This window comes from Callorhinus ursinus, unplaced genomic scaffold (assembly GCF_003265705.2).
Source record: "Callorhinus ursinus isolate GAN/ISIS: 27379988/994484 unplaced genomic scaffold, GSC_fseal_2.0 scaffold5, whole genome shotgun sequence".
In the NCBI taxonomy this organism is placed as follows: domain Eukaryota; kingdom Metazoa; phylum Chordata; class Mammalia; order Carnivora; family Otariidae; genus Callorhinus; species Callorhinus ursinus.
Genome location: NW_027397067.1, coordinates 79,768,584 through 79,787,431, shown reverse-complemented (window position 1 = coordinate 79,787,431; position 18,848 = coordinate 79,768,584). Strand labels below are relative to the sequence as shown.

The following is an 18,848-nucleotide window of genomic DNA, read 5'->3' as shown; positions in this document are numbered from 1 at the left end:
CCAAGACTGTGTCCAACTGTGAAAAATATTTGCGATTTATATCACAGGCAAGGAGTAATTCCCTTAATATATTAAACCTGTAAGTCTGGAAGAAAAAGGACTGATAGGTCAATTTAATAAAAAAGGTCAAATGATATCAACATACACTTCACAAAAAAAGATGTGAAAATGGCTGCTTTTCTTGTTCCCCAAAATCAGATTTCTGACTTGGTCTTTTAACGGTCCCGGCCACATCCCCCTCCATGTGAACCTGGTGTCCCAGCCCATCTCAGCCACCGAGGGACTGCTGTGCCTCTCGAGTACGAGCCATTTTGATGGCTGTTGTTGCTCAAACCCATTCCTGCATTATCGGGGATGTACCATTTAATTTGTAGTCACTTGGCATCTTTAAGGCATAATTAACACTGAAGAAAGACTTTGGCTGAAAGTGATAATTAACTGGAAAGTAATGGTATGGCTTTCATCTGCATGTTTCATTGACCTTAAGTAAACCGTAGGTCTGGTCTCTTGGGAATGAACCCCAGCTGGGACCTCTGGTCCTGAATGTTTGACTTATTAAGTGGATCATATCACAGCTATTAATCTTATGTCCTATCACAGAAATAGAGCAGAAGGAAATCTGTGGTGACAGGTCCAATTAGGGTCTTTAAAAATTAGAGATCTATATCTTAGACATATAAATTAGGATACTGTACAAGAGTGATGGTTTCTCTCTGGCAAGAGCCTTATTTAGATTAGAAGTCATGAAACATTAGTCATACAGAATGAATAATAATAGTTTATTTAGGAACTGGTAAGAACCTTAGGTAGTATCTGGCACAACTCTGATTTTACAGATGAGGATATGGGGAACTAGAGGAGGGATATGACTTTTCCCAGATCGTGTGAAGTTTTAATTGTGATAAATCATAATTTCACTTGATGTTTTTTGCTGTAGAACCTGGGAATCCTGACGTAGCATGTTTGTATTGAGACATGAGCAGTCCCCCATCAGTGTGGCCCACACTGTTACTTGGAGTCTTTTAATCTTTGCAAGTAATTGTGTGCCTATAAATGGTCAGAAATCAACTTTGAGTATAAATTGCTTTCTATAAAAGACAGCCACATTAACTGTACAGTTTGACGAGTTTTGACAGATGTATATCCCATGTAACCACCACCACCACCACCATGATGTAAAATATTCTCATTACCCCCAAAAGTTTCCCTGACCCCATTATAGTCAATCCTTTCTTGCCCCCAACCCCAGGCAACTACTGATCTGCTTTTTGTCGCTAAAGACTAACCTTTTCCAGCATCTCCTATACATGCAAGCATGTAGTATAGCGTACTGCCTTTTTCACTTAGAATAATGTTTTTGAGATTCTTGCATGTTGTGTGTATCAGTAGTTCCATTTTGTTGCTGAGTAGTATTCCATTTTATGGATGTACTACAATTAATCTAGTCACCTACCTCTTCTTGGACATTGAGGTTATTTCCAGTTTGGGATTATTATGAATAAAATTTCCATGGATATTTACATACATGGCCTTTGTGTGGATAGGTCTTTTTATTTTTCGTGGTAGGAGTTTTATTACTGAATAATATGTTAATTCTTTAAGTTTGTAAGGAATTCTGACTAGTTGTTTTCTAAAGTGACTGTGCTATTTTATATTACCACCAGCAATTTCTGAGAGTTCTAGTAGATTCCTTATAAGATTTTGGTTTTTTTGGTACATGATAGTGTTGTCTGTGAGCAGACATTTTAATTCCTTTCTGGCATGTATGTCTTTAATTTTTTTTCTTACCTTATTGAACTTGCTAGGATCTCAAGTACAATGTTGATATAGGAGTAATGACAGCTATGTCCTGGCCTTAATCCAGATAACAATCTGAACATTTAGTTTACCATGAGATGTGGTTTTAAACTGCAAAAGTTTTTCATGGGTGCACTTTGTAGGTTGAGGATATTCCTTTCTATGCCTAATTTGTGGAGATTTAAAAAAAAAATCTTAAGTGGATTTTGAACTCTGTCAACTGTGTTTTCTGATGCTACTGAGATGATCATGTGGCTTTTTTTTATTGTCTAGTAATAGTCTCTTAATATTGTGAATGAAAATTAACTGATTTTCTGATGTTATCCCAACCTTGCATTGTTGAGATAAACTTAACTTGGTCATGATGTGTTTTTCATCTTTTCTATTACTGAATTTAGGATTTTTACATCTAAATTCATGATGGATATAGATCTGTGGTTTTCTTTCCACGTAAACTCTGTGTTATTTTAGTATTTGGCTAAGACTGCCTTCATAAAATGAAGGGGGACGTTTCCTCTATTTTCTGAAGGTGTTTGCATAAAACTGGTATTGTCTCTAACCTGAGGTTTTGATAGAATTCAGCAGGGAAACCACCTGGCCTTGGGCTTCCTTTAGGAGGGCTGTTTTCATTCGTGAATCCAGTGTCTTCAGTTGACATGAGGCTCTCAGGTTTTCTATTTTTTCCTGGTTCCGTTTGGTAATGTGTTTATTCAAGTTGAATCTATTGGCACTAAATTGTTTGCACTATTTTATTATCCTTTGAATGTGTGTAGGATCTCTGCTGACATTCATTTTCGTTTTTGATATTGGTAATTAGTTTCTTCTTTTTTTTGATCAGACTTAGAGGATTATCATATTTATTGATATTTTCAGATATCAATTTCAGATATCAAACAGATAGATTTTTCTCTGTTTTCAATTTAACAGTTGCCTAATTCTGCCTTTCTTGCTGAGATGTTGTTCCTTCTCATCCAGCTCCTGGCCTTCCAGGTGTAATAGTCTTTGGTATCCATATATCCTAGGATACTTCTCTGTAACATATAACAATTTATCTAAAGATGTCTCTGGCTTGTGTCTTTAGCTAGACTTGAGTCCCCGTAGGTGGCATTGTGCTTTCTGCCATCATCCTTTACACATAGTAGACATTTGTTCAGGGTCAGTGAGTGAGTGGGTAGATGGATGAATGAAGGCTCTTCTGAGTAGTTTGCAAAAATGGCAAGAGAGCGGGCTGTTGCAGCTATGTGGCTCTGCATTTAAATCCTGGATGTGCTGCTTCCTGGGTGTGTGGCCTGGGCCAGTCATGTAACAGTTCTGAGCCTTGTTTATGCAAACAGGGCTTTCCTTGTAGGACTCTTAAGAACATCAGAGTCAGTGTGTGTAGATGACTTATCATGGTATTTGATATCTAGTGGGTGCACAATAAAAGGTAGCCACTGAAAGTCCTTTTATTTTAGCTCAAATAATAAGTTGTATGCCTAGAAAGTTTTTTCTTTAGTTCCTTGCCCATTGCTGATTTCTGTAATAGTCTTTTTTCCAAGTAAGGACTGCAGCATACTCTGAGAAGGGAAAGTCTTAGGGTAGAGTAGCACATTGGCTTCTCATTATTTTATGATTGAAAGAAAAGTTGGAGCATCCTATGTCTTTTACCTTACCGACCCACTTTCTGTTTTTATTAAAATATTCCAACTTTATAGAGCCAAGGAGGGGTTTTTTTGTTTGTTTTTTAAGAAAGGAAGGCAGTAATACTCAATAATTTCACAAAATCTTTAATTTGCTTGATTTTTATAAATTGTTTTCCCTGTAATCTTATTTTTTCCTTGGTTCTTTACAGAGCAAAAGACATAGCCAATTCCAAGAAAATAGAAACACAGACTATTTCTTCTTTGTTATGTAGTACTTGATTGTTATGTATCCCCATGAATTTTTTGCTGCCTTCCTAGGTAATTTCTACTACACCACTCCCTGGACTTTTAGTTTACCTTAAAAAAAACAAAGTCCGTGTGACATTTGTGTTCCTTCACAGGTTTGGGCATTTCAAGGCCATTATTCAGAATGTTTGTTTTCTTGAATATTTTCTTGAGCCCTTTTTAAGTGAGGAAGTGTAGATGTCCTCCTGAATCAGGCGTGGCTTTATATCACATGTAGGCACAGTGAGGGCATTCCTGGTGGTACAGAAGTTGAAGGGAACCTATAAGCTTCTAGGTGTGAAAGACACCTTGAAGAAGAGGGGTGGGGAGTGAGCTTTTAAAATGACTCAAAAGCCTTGAACAAACATTTCTCCAAAAACAATAATAAAGGGCCAGTAAGCACATGAAAAGATGCTCAGTATCACTAGTCATTAGGAAAATGCAAATCAAAACCAAAAAGAGATACCACTTCACACCTGTTAGGAGGGCTATTATAAAAAACAAACAAACCTATGAAACAGAAGATAACAGGTGTTGACAAGGATGTGGAGAAATTGGAACCAGTAGGCACTGTCAGTGGGAACATAAGATGATCTAGCAACCATGGAAAATGGCATGGTAATCCCTAAAACAAATATATAAAGAAATGAATACCCTAAGGACTGAAAGCGCCATCTCAGGACCGCTATGTGTCTACCCATGCTCATGGCAGTGTTATTCACAATAGCTGAAAGGTCGAAGAAACCCAAGTGTCCCTCAACAGATAGATAAACTGTGGCCTGTGTGTGCAGTGGAGTGTTTACCTCCAGCTTTAAAACGGACGTTCTGACACCTGTTCCACCATGTATGACCCTTGAAGACATGAAGCTGAGTAAAATAAACCAGTCCCCAAAGGACAAAAGCTAGGACTCTGTTTTTTACAGGGGATTCCGAGAGTCCTCTAATTCAGAGAGACCGACAGAGCATGGTGGTATCCAGGCCTGGGGGAGGGCAGGAGGCGGTTAGTGTTTAATGGGGACAGAGTTTCAGTTTGGGAAAATGAAAAAGCTCTGCCTATGGATGGAGGGTGGCGATGGTTCCACAACTCTGCGGATGTATGTCATGCCACACAACGGTACATTTAAAAATGGTCGAAATGGCAAATTTTATTATATATATCTTACTGAGATAAAAAAATGGCGGGGGGAGAAATAGCACTGAAATCCATTTCCGGTTTCTTCCCATTTTAAACCACGTTGCCTCAAGGTATCAGATGGCGAGGTTGCAGAGGGAGAAAGGAATTCTTTTTAATGAGTGTCTGCTTGCTCCGCTGCTGCATTGTCTCAGCGAATCTGTGCTGCGCTGTTCATTCCTGTCCCCGTGTCACAGTGGAGAAGCGGGCTGAGAGTGGACGGAAGGCGTGCCCAGGACCTCGGGGAGCCAGTGGGCCACTCTGAGCCTGGCCTCCGCACCTGCTCCCCGCCTGCTGCACCGTCCTGCTCTGCACGTCTCGAGTCTCTCGGGAAAGTCATTGTCCTCCTCGGGGTGCCCTGTCTCTGAAGACGTGCGCGTACAGGGTGTCTTCTTCATTTTAAAAAAGTCTGTAGCTGTGGCCGCCTTTCCCTTGGAAGGGAGAAACAGGTCAGTGAAAGCACGGACCGGAGGCCGAACACTGTGCCTTGCCAGGAAGGTTTATCGAAATACTTGGCTCTTGAACGTGGGGACGAAGGCAGGTGGCTCCTGTGCTCACCTTGCTCTTACCAGGCGACGGGTGCTTGGGCCCCACCTGGAGCGCACAGCTTTGAAGCCCCAGTTGGCCGTGGCCTGTGCCACCCATTTCTCTGGTTTCTCTGGGCTCCGTGAGCTCTGACTTCCACGAGCGTCGCCCGCGGTCTACTGATGGCCAGACGTGGGTACTTCCCACCCCCCTTTTTCCAAGGCTTGGCTGCGGCAGGGGCGTTCTGGCCCATCTTCCCGAAGGGCTGCCTGCCTTGGGTTTTTCCATGACACTGGCCTCTTGCCCCTTGTTGCTGGTGTTTTCGGCCTCCTCTCCGTGACACCACACCCCCATCCACGGAACGGAGATCTACTTCTGTTTTCTTCTTACAGTTTATCAGTAAGCTTTTTACATAGAGAACCATATGGTAAATATTTCAGTTTTGCCGGCCAAAAGTGGCCAGCGTCGTATGCTCTTTGTTTTCCATCGTTGTTGTTTTACCACCTTTTAAAACTGTAAAAACTGCTCTCGGGCCCGGTGAACCAGCTGCAGGCCACGTTTGGCTCTCGGGCCATAGTTTGCTGATGCCTGTGTTAGGACTTCACGTGGAAGGTTGAGCCACTCTAGTGAGGGGTTGAGCTGGGTTTGAGATTTCTTGTTGCTACGGTTGCTTGGGTGCCCCACAGGCTCCGAACTCGCCTGGTGTTGTCTTGTACGAGCAGGGGAGGGGGAGGGGACCGAGGTGCCAGGCGTTTCTCCCAGAGCAGTCATCCTCCATCCTCAGCCCTCCCTGCACGCCGGCAGCATGCGTGGGGTCTTTCCGGACCTTTGTTCCTTCCCCACTGGTGCCGGTGGCAGGAGCAGGTGGGACTTCTCTGCTGTCCTTATCCCACACTGTGCACCTGGGTCTTCTGTGTTGGGCTCCCTTGGACTCCCTGCTCCTCCCTCGCCTAGCAGCCCATCTCTGCCTAGTATCTGGTGGGCATTGTGGATGGGTGGGTTTCCAGCCCGGCTCGGTGGTGGGGGACCTCTAACCGCACTGCAATGGGATTCTGGCTCAGAACTAGCTTCTGCCCCCCCGCGCCCCCGCCCCCGCCCCCCGCCACGGGAACGGATATTTGTCCCTGCCGTTGTGCCCTTGGCATTGGGTGCCGCTCCTCCAGCTTGCTTCAGAGGAGAAAGAGGGGTCTGGATGGGGATGAGAGGGGAGGGTGGGGTTGGGGCTGGGGTTTTGGTTTTGTACCCTTCCTTCAGTGGTTGCTGACCCCCTTCCCCCATGCCGGTGCTACCGCGGAAGGCCCCCCCTGCTGTCCTGCACCCTGGCCAAGTCCTTTGTGTGTATCCCCAGGGAGGTCCATGGGGAAGAGCCGGGCGTGGGTGGGGCCTTCCTTCTTGTCTGGGTTCCCAGGGCGTCTTCCCTGTTATTAGAGCCCTTCCTCAGCCTTCAGCAGTTCATTGACCTTGAGCTAATGCCTTCCCACTGGCCTGTGTGGTGGCTGGCTCTACGTTTGCTGACAGGCGTCCCTACCTTACCTTCTAGAAGGACCTCGTACCCCCTTGGTCTTCTGGCCCCACGGTTGCCCTGGGACCTCATCTCTTGATGGGTTCAAGGAAGTGTCATGAGTTTGTAGCTCGTCAGCTTTACTGACCGCCGGCCTGGGAGCCATATGCTACCTCCCTGAGAGAAGGGTCATCCCCCCGCCCCCGCCACCCCCTCATCTCTGTGTTTAAGTGATGCTGATGGAAATGTGTTTTCCTCTCTAAAATGCTCTATGAGCCACAGAAGGATTTTGGAGCCTTTTTCCATTTGCATGTCTAGGCTGGGAATTGTTAGTGCAGACGCAGAGGGCATCATAGGAAAGATGGTGCAGGTGCCAGGTATTGGAGTTGCCCAGTTGGGGTTCTCTTCAGCCTTTCCTAAGTGAGGCCTGCCTTCTGGAAGAATGCTGTTCAACTTCGGGATTGTTAACTTATCATTTTTTCATCATTTTAGACCCTGGAAGCTATCCTGAATTTCAAATACTCTGGAGGTCCGGGCCACGTTGAAGGATACTATAGGACCCTCTCCCTGGGGCTGCACGTGGAAGCCGAGCCATCTGTATTCTTCACCCGAGTCAGTACTCTGCCGGCAACCAGGTAAACAGATCTCTGCTCTGTCATGGCCTTTTTCTAGAGTCCCACAGCACTGCGTTTGGAATTCTGACTTCCGTGTTCCTCTTTGTCCCACCTCTAGTCAAATCCAAACCACTGTGCCAAGTTGCTTAGCCTCCCTGGGACTTAGGTTCTGCATCAGAAAAACAGGCATTATACAGAAATGCTTTCTTCAGTTAGTTGTGAGTGGATGGGCTTTACACCTTCTCAGGTGGCATAACAGTGATGTTAATTAACATTGCAGCATGCTTGTTTGTGGTCATCATCGTATAGGACGCGTTTTCCACGCATTGCCCTGAGCCTGGTCCTGGCTTCAGTCTGGTTCAGCTCTCCTGTTGGTAGGGGGTTCAGCCGCTAGCCCCATGTCTGGGCACTCCTGGGGGAGTCCTACGTCTTTTTCTGTGTCACTGCTGGCATCCCAGTAAAACTGTGTGCCCCTCCAGGCTGTCCAGCTTCTAGGCACCTCTGTTCATGGAGCTCCCAGCTGTCTGGAGCACTGGCCTGTTTCTGCCCAGGGAGCCCTTCTTGGCAGAAATTTTCCCTCCTAGTTACTTCTCCAGGTCTCGTCTTCCATCAGGGGGAGAGAAGTCAGTGTGTCTACTTCAAACCCAGAAGTGGCGAGAGGTCCTACAGGTATTTTTCTCTAAGGTGGGAGAATGACCATTTCCCATCTGAAACTTTGACCTAGGGTGAGCTGGGAGTGGTGGGGTCTGAACGTGGTGGGCGGTGTTCCTGCCCACTGGAGACCCTCTGCCGCTCAGACCCCTGCCCCAGCGGCCAGCCGCCTGTGGGAAACAAGTGCTGATTAGCACTGAGTACTTGACTATCTTCATGTCCGTTGCGTCTTACCTATGGGTGCAGGGTGCAGTGGGATAGTGTTTATTCTTAGTAGAGTTCAGGTGGCAGTGGTGACGAGCACCTCTGTGGCCTCGAACTGGGGAAAGAGCATCACATGCGGCATCCCCCTCCTCTCCACCAAAGGATTCTGTACTCCACAGTGTAAAATAGACGGTTGGTGCTACCCATGTTAATGCTGATATAAAACTCCCTTTAAAGTGATACAGCCCCAAATAATAAGTGTAGTTTTAGTTTATAGGAAAGACTATTTTTCTTCCCGGCCATCAGGGAATGGCTTCACAAGAATTAGTGGCTTAGCTTGGGCTTTTTAGCATCACATTTCATCATCTGTCACTTTTTCAGTCCGTGGAGTAATAGTCTTTCTTGCCAAGGCTCGCCTCTGTTTTGAGTTTGTTGTATAAACCATCAAAGCGCTTGGCCCTGGGGGAGCCGTGGCCAGGACTGCTGCCAGACGCTGTTCGCTGTTCCCGTGTTTTAGGCCCTTCCTGTGCATTCGGGCTGCTCCATGATGTACCTGCCGTGTTTCCTTCTCATCCCTGCATCGCCTGCTGCCACTGCTCTTATAAATAGTTCTTGGAAGCAGCACAGGTTGTCCCTGGGTTGCGTTTGTTCCCCCCTTTTGATATCCGGTTTGCACGTCACGGCCCCTGCTGCTCTAAATGACAATTTAAGATGAGAAAAATGCTACCATGTGGAATGGAACAAACACACACTTGGAAGAGTCGTTGGTTAGCACGAGTGCTGCTTGGCTCCCGGATTCCCCACCCATTGACCCTGCTCTCTTTTCTGTTGGCTTGCATGGTCTTCCTCCTGCTCTTGGGATGGAGATTGGATTTCTTCTAATCCTCCCTTTCCATCCCTGCTAAGCCTAATGCTCCCCAGATCCTGTGGATTGAGCCTCTGAAATGTCTCCTAATCACCCTCTACATTTCACTGCACATCTTGGTTCCTTTTCCTTAGGACTCTAGGAGTAGTTGCCTGTGTGGTTCCCCCTACCTCCAGTTTTGCTCCTGCATTATCCTGTAAATACAGATGTTCCCATGTCACTGTCTGGCTTAAAGACTTTCCCAGTACTTCGGAGATAAACTTCGAGGTCCCTACTGTGATATTCAGGGTACATAACGATTTGACCTAGACCTTTCTCTTGAGCCCCCAGTTCCATTTGCCCCCCAGTTCTCCACACATCAAGTGGAGATTCTCACTGGGTATGTCAAGACAGTTTCCTGCAATGTGCCTTTGCATACATCTTTTTCTAAAACTCTTCTTAAACTGTCATTCATTTACTTAACCTTTTGGAAAATCTTTGTTGGCATTGACGATCTGTGTCACCATTTTTGTAAAATTTTCCCGAATATGACTATACACAGTGGGTTGGCCCTTCTTTGGGTTTCTGTACTTCTAATACAGTACTTACCAGACTGTAAACCTTTAAACCAGCACCTTCAATGTTTCATTTATTCTTAAAATCAATACCTGCAATGTTTCACATGCCATATAAAGGACTCAGTGGGGTAAGAGATGGATAGAGCATAGTCCTTGTGTTTCATCAGCCTGATAAAAGCTCATCAGGCAGGAATAATACCGAATGGAAACATGGGTCTATATTAAGGAATGTTGAATCCCAAAAATAGAAATAGCAAGTGAATAAATATCAGAGATTCTTCCCCTTGCTTAATTTCTTTAAAAGACTATTGACTATTTAAAGAAAAAATAAGAGCATGTAATTTTATAGTGCATATCATATATAGAAGTGAAATATGCAATAAGAAATAGCACAGAGAAATGGAAGGGAAATGGAGTAGAGGAGAAGTGGTAGTTCTTACTTGTTATGTGTTACCACATTCTAGCTTCAACCATATCATAAGTTAAAGATGCAATTTGTAAACCCTTTAGCAACCACATAAAGTATGGATAGTAAGCCAGAAGGGCAAAAATGGGTTACTAAAAAGTACTTAAACTGAAAAGCAGGGAAGAGGTGGCAAGAAAGGAGTAAAGAACTAGGAACATACAATCAAATAGGAAACAGATAGCAACGTGGTAGACTTAAATCCAGTGTACCAAGAGTTACATTAAATGTAAATGGACTAAAGACTGTATTTAAAAGTGGAAGTTGTCAGACTGTATTAAAAAAAAACAAAAAAAACTAGAGTCAATTAACATGTTTTCTACCAGAAACAGTTATGTACAGTTGAAAAGCACAAAGATGGGGGGAATATATGCCATTCAAACAGTAATCATAAGAAAGTTGGTTTGGGTATATTAATATCAAACAAGTAGACTTTGAGGAGAAAAAGAGATAGGATAATTTATATTGATAGAAGGGTCAAATCATCAAGAATACATAGGAAGCCTAAACTCAAATATACCTAAAAACATAACTTTAAAATAAAACTGACGTCTCAGGGAGAAATGGAAAATGCCACAATTATAGTTGAATATTTTAACACATGTATCTTGGTATTTGATAGAACAAGCAGACAGGAAACTAGTACAAATATAGGAAACATGCACAGTTCTAGTAAATAATTCCAGCTGATATTTATAGGATGCTAAATGCTTATGTTAGAAAAGTTGAATGGTTCAAAAAATAGTAAAGAGTAGTGATCATTGAAATAGAAAATGAAAAAATAATATGTAAAGTCAATGCAAACAAAAGTTGATTCTTTGGAAAGATTAATAAATTAATAAACCATAGCCAGGACAATCAGAATTAAAAAGAGAAAGCACAATTACTAATACTGTGAATGAATCGCTACAGATCCTGTACACACTAAAAGAATAATAAAAAGTATTTTATGATAAATCATATTCCAATAAATTTTACAAATGAAAAATGTGTTGAAAGACAAAAATTACTAAAATTGACACGAGATGAAATAGAGTCCCTGAGATAGTCACATATCATTTAGAGTTTAAAATCTTAATTACAGCTAACTTGAGGCTCAGACGGCTTCACTACGAAATACATCAAGCTTTTAAGAAAGAAATAATACCACTTCTACAAAAATTCTTCCAGAAGTAGACAAGGGAGCGAATACTTCCAGTTCTCATTTTATGACACTGCCTTCACCCTGATGCCAAATCCAGGGAGAGACATTGTGAGAAAGTAAATGTTGTGACCAGTATGCATAATTGAAAAAATTCAGAACCAAATATTAATAAATCAGCTCCAGCAATATAAAAAAGGGAACACAATATGGACAATTCGGGTTTTATCCAGCAACACAAGATTGTTCTACATTGAAAAATCAGTGCATGAAGTTACTATACTAACAGAATAAAGGCCAAAGTAAGATGTCAGGGACGCCTGGGTGGCTCAGTTGGTTAAGCAGCTGCCTTTGGCTCAGGTCATGATCCCAGGATCCTGGGATCGAGTCCTGCATCGGGCTCCCTGCTCAGCGGGGAGCCTGCTTCTCCCTCTGCCTGCCACTCCTCCTGCTTGTGCTCTTTCTCTCTCTCTCTCTCTCTCTCTGACAAATAAATAAATAAAATCTTTAAAAAAAAATAAGATGTCAGTTGATGGGAAAAAAAAATCATCTGACAAAATTCAACATGTATGATAGAAACTGTAAACAAGGCTTGGAGAACTTCTGCAACCTGGTGTAGGGCATCTACAAACCCCTAAAATTATATAGTTAACATTGTGCTTAATTATGAAAGGCTGAGCACTTTTTCTCTAAGCTCAGGATCAGTCAAGGTGAGTATGTTTGCTCTTGCCAGTATATTCATTACTTTTCTGCCAGTTCTACCTAATCAGAGCAATGAGATGAGAAAAGAATGAAAGCTATAAAAATTGGAAATGAACTATAGTTATTCTTTGTGTGTTTTCATGATACATGTGATCATGTACATAAATATCTACCATGAGATCTACCATGCCAAGAGATTATTAGAACTAATAAGTCAAGTTAGTAAGATTGTAGGATGATACCATATTATATTCAGAAATCAATTATAGTTTTATATACTAGCAATTAATTTGAAAATGAAATTTTGAAAATATTTGTATTGTAATAAAAATCATATAACACTTAAGGGTAAATCTTTTTACATATGATCTCTACCCTGAAAATGACAAAGCACAGGCCAGGGAAATTAGCACTTGAAAAATTGGAGAGGTATACCTTGCTTGTTGAGGTATACCAGTTTTCCCACACTGGATTGTAAATTCAGTGCAATTCCAATGAAAATCCCAGCAGGACTTTTTTTTTTTTTTTGAGTGCAATTGAGAAGTTGTTTTAGAAATTATTTCAAAATGGAACAGGCTGTTGCCAATGGACTAGACACATGTCTTGACAAAAAAAGTTGGAGGGTGTAGGGTATGATTTTAAGACTTAATATAAAGTTACAGTAATTAAACGAGCGCTATTGTTAGAAAGATAGGCAAAGGGATTGATGGATCATAATAGTCTAGAAATAGACTTTCTCATATATGATCAAATGATTTTGTTTAAAGATTTATTTATTTGGGAGAGGTAGAGCACAGAGGGGAGGGGCAGAGGGAGAAGGAGAAATTTAAGCAGATTCCATGTTGAACGTGGAGCCCGTCCTGGGCCTCAATCTCATGACCCTGAGACCAGGACCTGAGTGAAAAGCAAGAGTCAGACACTTAATTGCCACCCAGGTGCTCCTGATCAATTTATTTTTAAGAAGGTATGAAAAGAACTTTATGTGGAATGAAAACGTTTTTCAACAAATGGTGCTGGAAGAACTGGGTACATACGTGGGGGAAAAAATAACTCACCCATAGATCACATCACACACAAAAACTCATTTGAGATAGATTCTAGACCTAAGTGAAAAAACTTTATAAACCTTTTCAAAGATAAAGTAACAAAGTATCTTTGTAACTTTGGTGCAAAGATTTCTCAGATGGGATCAGAAACTACTAACCGTAAATCAGAAAGTTGATAAAATGGATTTTAACAAAATCAAAAACTTCACCTCATCAAAAGGCAGGCTGCATGCTGGGAGAAAATGTGTGTTACATATGTGTGCAGCAGAAGTCTTATATCTGACATATATAGTGAAGTCTTTAAAAATAAACACTAAGAGACGATCAAAAAATGGGCAGAAGATTTGAACAGATATTCGCAAAGGAAGGTGTACCGATGGCCCACACTCACCTGAAAGTACTCAGCATCACTCATCATTAGGGAAGTGCAAAATAAAACCACAATTAGATGCCACTGTCTACCCTCTCGTGCTGCCAAACTTAAGACTGACAAGATCAAATGCTGGTAAGAACATGAAATAGCAGGAGCCTTCAAAAATTGCAGGAGTGAAACATGGAACACACACCGTGAGGCTGTTACTCGCCGAGTGTGACATCTACCTACCCAATGACCTCGCAGATGTTTACTCAAGAGACATAAACATTTGTATTCACGGAAAGATTCCTGCAAGAATTTTCACAACCGCTTTCTTTGTAATAACCCCAAACTGGAAACTAGTGAAATGCCCATCAGCAGGGGAATGGATAAACAATATGCGGTATATCCGTGCAGAGGAATATCCCTCAAATAAAACGAACTACAGGGATGTGCCGCAACACCGAATAAGCTCAAAATCGTGATGCTGATTACTGTATGACTTCATTTATACCAGTTTCTAGAAGAACAGGAGAAAAAGTCTGAACCACGGTGGGCTGTAGGTTGAGGTGGGGCAGGGCAGGAATTGACTCGCAGGGATCAGGTTGCTGACTGTCCCTGTGCATGTGGGACCTCCCAGGTTTTAGCTCTGAAATGCCCTTGCCCTGGGAGAGCCCTCAGTGCTGGGCAAACCCAAACAGGTGGTCACCCTAGAAGGAAGAGCGTCTTTTGAGCTGATGAAACCTTATATATCTTGATGGAGGTAAGGGTTACACGATTGTAGCAAATGTATATATGTATATATAATTGGAGAGAACACCTGATTTTTTTTTTTTTTTTTTTTTTTTTTTACTGGAGAAGGCTGGGAAGGTGGCATAGGAAATGAAAAAAAGTGTCCTAAATGTTGAAGAATGAGTAGGGTTTTACCACCCATTCCCTGGGAAGAATGGAGGAGTGTTGTTAACTGTTGCTCTGTTTCCTTGGCTGGAGTTTGAGCTCTGTGCAGTCCAGAACCTGGTTATTAGCCCTGGTGCCTCAAGGCTTGGCACCTATGGCCCATGGTAGGGCCATATGATACTTAAGGAATGACTGAACGAGCATAGGAGGTCCTTGACTTAACGATGGCTTGACTTACGATTTTTCAACCTTAAGATGGTGTGAAAGTGATCAGAACTCAGTAGAAACCATTCTTGGAACTTGGAATTTGGATGTTTTCCTGGGCCAGTGATATGCAGATACTTGCTTGTTATGCTGGGCAGTGGTGGGGGGCTGGCAGTCAGCCAGCAGTTACGCGGGTCAGCAACTGGCAGACTGAGAGCTGTTCTGCACACACACGGCCCTTCTGTTTGTCACTTCCAGCACAGTATTCAAGAAATTGCATGAGATATTATAAAATAGGCATTGTTAGATGTTTTTGCCCAACTGTAGACCAATGTCAATGTTCTGAACACATTTAAGGTAGGCCAGGCTCAGCTGTGATGCTTGGTAGGTTAGTGTATTGAGTGCATTTCAATTTATGGTATTTTCAATCTAGGATGGGTTTATCAGGATGTAACCCCCGTCGTAACTGGAGGAAGATCTGAAGATGTAAAATATCAAGACTACATTTATTCAGGTGTCTCTTGTGTAAAAGGCATGACTTAAAAAAATTATTTAAGCTCTATTTTCCTTAGAGACCCATATGAATTGCATGGCCTAGAATATAGCAGAATTATCATGCATTTAATTTGGACGCTCAGTTTTTGCACTTTATTGAATTTGATGTGACACAGTGTATTGTGAATTCGTCATTTTTCATCTTGCTCAGAGATGAAGATTTTTCCGTTAGCATCATGTCATTTTAGAGTCAAGCATCCCCAGAGATGGCTTATTTCAACACATTTGTATTATAAATGAGGTCCAGAGAGGGTATGTGATTTACTCCGCATCCTCCCAGCTTGCTGGCGACAGACTGGCATCCGTGTATCGTGGCTACAAGGCCTCTGCAGCACAGACAGTTGGATGACCCACTGTACATGGAGCCTGGGTGGAGATTCAGGCTGATTCCGGTGCAAAAAGAAGCCATATAGACATCAAAAGATAACTGTTACTGGCATAAATAGAGCCTACTCTACTTTAAAACCAAAATACAAATGGATATTAAGTTGTTTTGCTCCTTGGGATTGTTTGTGTATCTGCTTCTCTCATGAATATTGATAATATACGCAGTTCTTCTCACTGGTAATTTTCAAATGTTAGTGTTTTGGGAGAGAAAGGGGGAAGGGAAATCCTATTTATTCAGGGCCTGCTGTATTCTAGGGAGTGTCCTGGGTCTCTTGGACTCAGTGTCCCATTAAACTCCAGAGAACCCTTTGAAGCGGGCATTGCTCTTTGGAGACGTGGCCGTAGACTGAGCCGCACGTCCATGAGCAGAGATGATATGGTGTGCATTAGGGTCTTCTTGGCACCAAAACCCATGCTTTCTGTCAGCTGTCCTCTGAACTGGGAGTACGCAGTCCTTCATTCGGCCCCTTACCCGCCCCCCCCCGCCCCCCCGCCCATCTTTGGAGGCGGCTGGCTCTCCCAGGTCTGCCTTCCTGCCCCTGACTGGAGCTCTCCCCGTGGCCCTGCCCGCCTCACTGGGCTGATGGTAGAAGCATGTTATGACATAGAGGAGGCAGGTGCGTTCTTGACACCAAAGCACAGTGTAGATGGGGGTGGAAGTTCATGGCTCTTCTCCCTGCTTCTCCCTCACGGGTGTACATAGGTCTCAGCTAACTTTTATTTAGGAGATCAATTACTTTGAGATTCACAAAGCTGGCTGGTATGTTGGCAGGGACCAGATTGAAATGGATCGGGCCATGCCGCCCCTGTCTCAGTGCCCAGCCTTCTTGCCTGAGGAGCAATTTCTTTCTAGCCTGTTAAAATAAATGATCCAATCTCATACATTGCTGCTCGGAGCTATGTGAAAAATACTCTCCTCTGAGCAGGGCGTAAGGTGTAATCATTATTACATTATTAATAGAAATCATACCACGTGACACATCACAGCACTTATCCCTGGCCATTTAGAAAAATTCCATTTCCCCCCATGGGGTAAGACAGCTCAACTCTGTGGGGAACATGTGCTCACAGACCCATAATAAAGGCAATCTTAATGTTGGGCTTTATCATGGTAGATCTTTTTCAAGTTGCTACATTTATTTATTAAGTTGGTCTTAAGTTAACAAGAATTTAGAATTTTAACAAGCACCAGGATTCAGAAGGAAATGTACCTGTATCTGATTTCAAATTTTGATTCTACTGCTTATTTGCACTGTGGTCTTGAGCAAATCATTTCTATTGCTTTAGCTTGAGACAGAGATAACATTGATCTTGCAGAGCTGTGGTAAGGTTTTAAAAATGTCTCTCAAGTACTAATGTAGTGCCTGACAGGAGGTAGATCATTGCAAAGGGTTGGTTGGCATTTTCTTGCTTGTGTGTGCACGTGCATGTTCCAACTCTGTGCCAGATTCTAGGGATGAAGGGATGAGTCGGTCACTTGAACACATAACAACCTTGCTGCAGCAGGCCCTATGGGCTTCCTTGGGATGTCCCTCCCCTCAACTAAGTGAGTGGTCTGTCTGCCTGTTCCCCACCCTACCGCCGGTTCCCTGAAGGCGAGCGCTCCTCGACTCACCGCTGTCTCGGTAGCACCCAGCCAATAAAATAAGCAGTCAGTACTCAATGGAATTGTTAAATAAATATCACAGTGGGGATGTGAACAGTGCATGGTGTGAACTTTGAGGATGGTTACAGGAGGTACGACAGCAGTTTTCTGGGGTGTGGGGACAGGAGAGTTGTATCATCCCCTGTGATGGGAAGCGATAGCCAGAGGGGGCACACGCAGAGGCGTGGTGGGGCGCTGGTGTGGACCTCAGCCGCTGCTGATGGGGGCGTGTCTTAGCCTGGCTTGGCCCCACCTACCCAGCCAGCCCCAGAGAGCAGCTTCATCTTTCGCACATGAGGCTTTATTACCAGTTACACCTAGGGAGCAAAAGACTCTTTCCTCCTCCTCTCCTGAGATGACAGAAGATGAAATGATGTTTGGAATTCTGTTGGGCTGATTCAGACCCCATATCCGTGTTTTTTCAATTTATTTTGAAATAGCTATAGGTTCACAGGAAGTTGCAAAAAATGTACAGGGTGATCCTGTGCAGCCACATCTCACCTTCCCCAGTAGGATATAAAATAGGTCTGCAGTTGGGAAATGTAGAAAATATTGAAAAGAATTACCTTAAGTGCCAAATTAAGACTCCTTTGTAATAGTTAATGAACTTGGCAATTTTCTTTTCAACTTACAGGTAATAGCAAGGTATTTAACGTCAACGAGATGTAGTAGGCCATGAGAGGACTGGTTCCCAAATAGAGGCCTTCAGAGAATGTGTGTCCTGGGCTTCGCTCTGGTGTCCATGCCCAGGAGGGCCCTGATACGTCTGCAGCAGGGGTGGCCCTCCTTCCTCTGGGGGGGCTTGTATCGTTCAGACACTGCTCTTGGTGGTTGCTTCCCATCTCAGATCCTCCAGGAGGATGGTCAAGCCCAGGGTGGAGGACTCGCCTTTGTTGCCTCGTGGGAGATGCAGAGGGGTGGTCCAGCCAGTGAACCCATGTGTGCGGGCCATGAGACAGGGCAGCCCGCCACTGCCTCTGCGCCACCTCCCCAGCAGTCCCCGAGGCTGGGCTGTGTGGAGTGCTGTGCGGAGTGCCCGGGGGACATGAGGAGGGCTGCCTTGCTTCTTGAAGAACCTGTCTGGCTGGTGTTTGCCGGCCACGCACAGCCCCCGTGCCTCCAGGTGCCATGGCCATCAGTAGTTAGCACGTCAGGTTAGAGGGAGCTTCATCCACCCCTCCCCCCCAACAGCTGTTGGCTTGCGTCCTCTGAAATGATGAGCACACCTTCCATTGTCTTTCCAGCTACTAACATACTATAGACCTGTAGAGGCCAGGAGGTGGGACCGAGCCTGTCGTGGGCCAGAGCAGCTGGATGTAACATCGAGACTGACGCTGACTCCGTAGTTCACACTCTCTGGTTCTGGGTGCACCACCTCCCAGGGACTTCCTCCCAGTTTTCTGTTTCTGCTCACAGGTGTATCTTGAGGGTACTTTTATGTCTTACTGATACGTAAACTATTATTCAAATCAATAGTTTTAAGTGATCCATATTTTATCATAGATGATTATATCATTAAATGTTGCATATTGATGTTCATTTTATAACACTATACTTATACTAAAGACAGTTAAAGTTTTTCTATTTAACAAATAATATACACTAATATATTTTATAAGTCTCATTTATAAACTTCAGTTAATAGTGCCTATGTCACGGGG

The 18,848-nt window shown here is 43.5% G+C and overlaps 1 protein-coding gene across 4 annotated transcripts in view; it reads left to right on the top strand.

Annotated features, from left to right (window-relative positions):
* Positions 1 to 18,848, top strand: part of TRAPPC9 (trafficking protein particle complex subunit 9) — a 544,520-nt gene that overhangs the window by 334,145 nt on the left and 191,527 nt on the right. For all 4 annotated transcript variants that reach the window (XM_073893249.1, XM_073893250.1, XM_073893248.1 and 1 more), the window contains one exon: positions 7,394 to 7,536. In XM_073893249.1, the coding sequence (XP_073749350.1) occupies positions 7,394 to 7,536 (143 nt within the window). The remainder of the gene's footprint in view (positions 1 to 7,393; positions 7,537 to 18,848) is intronic.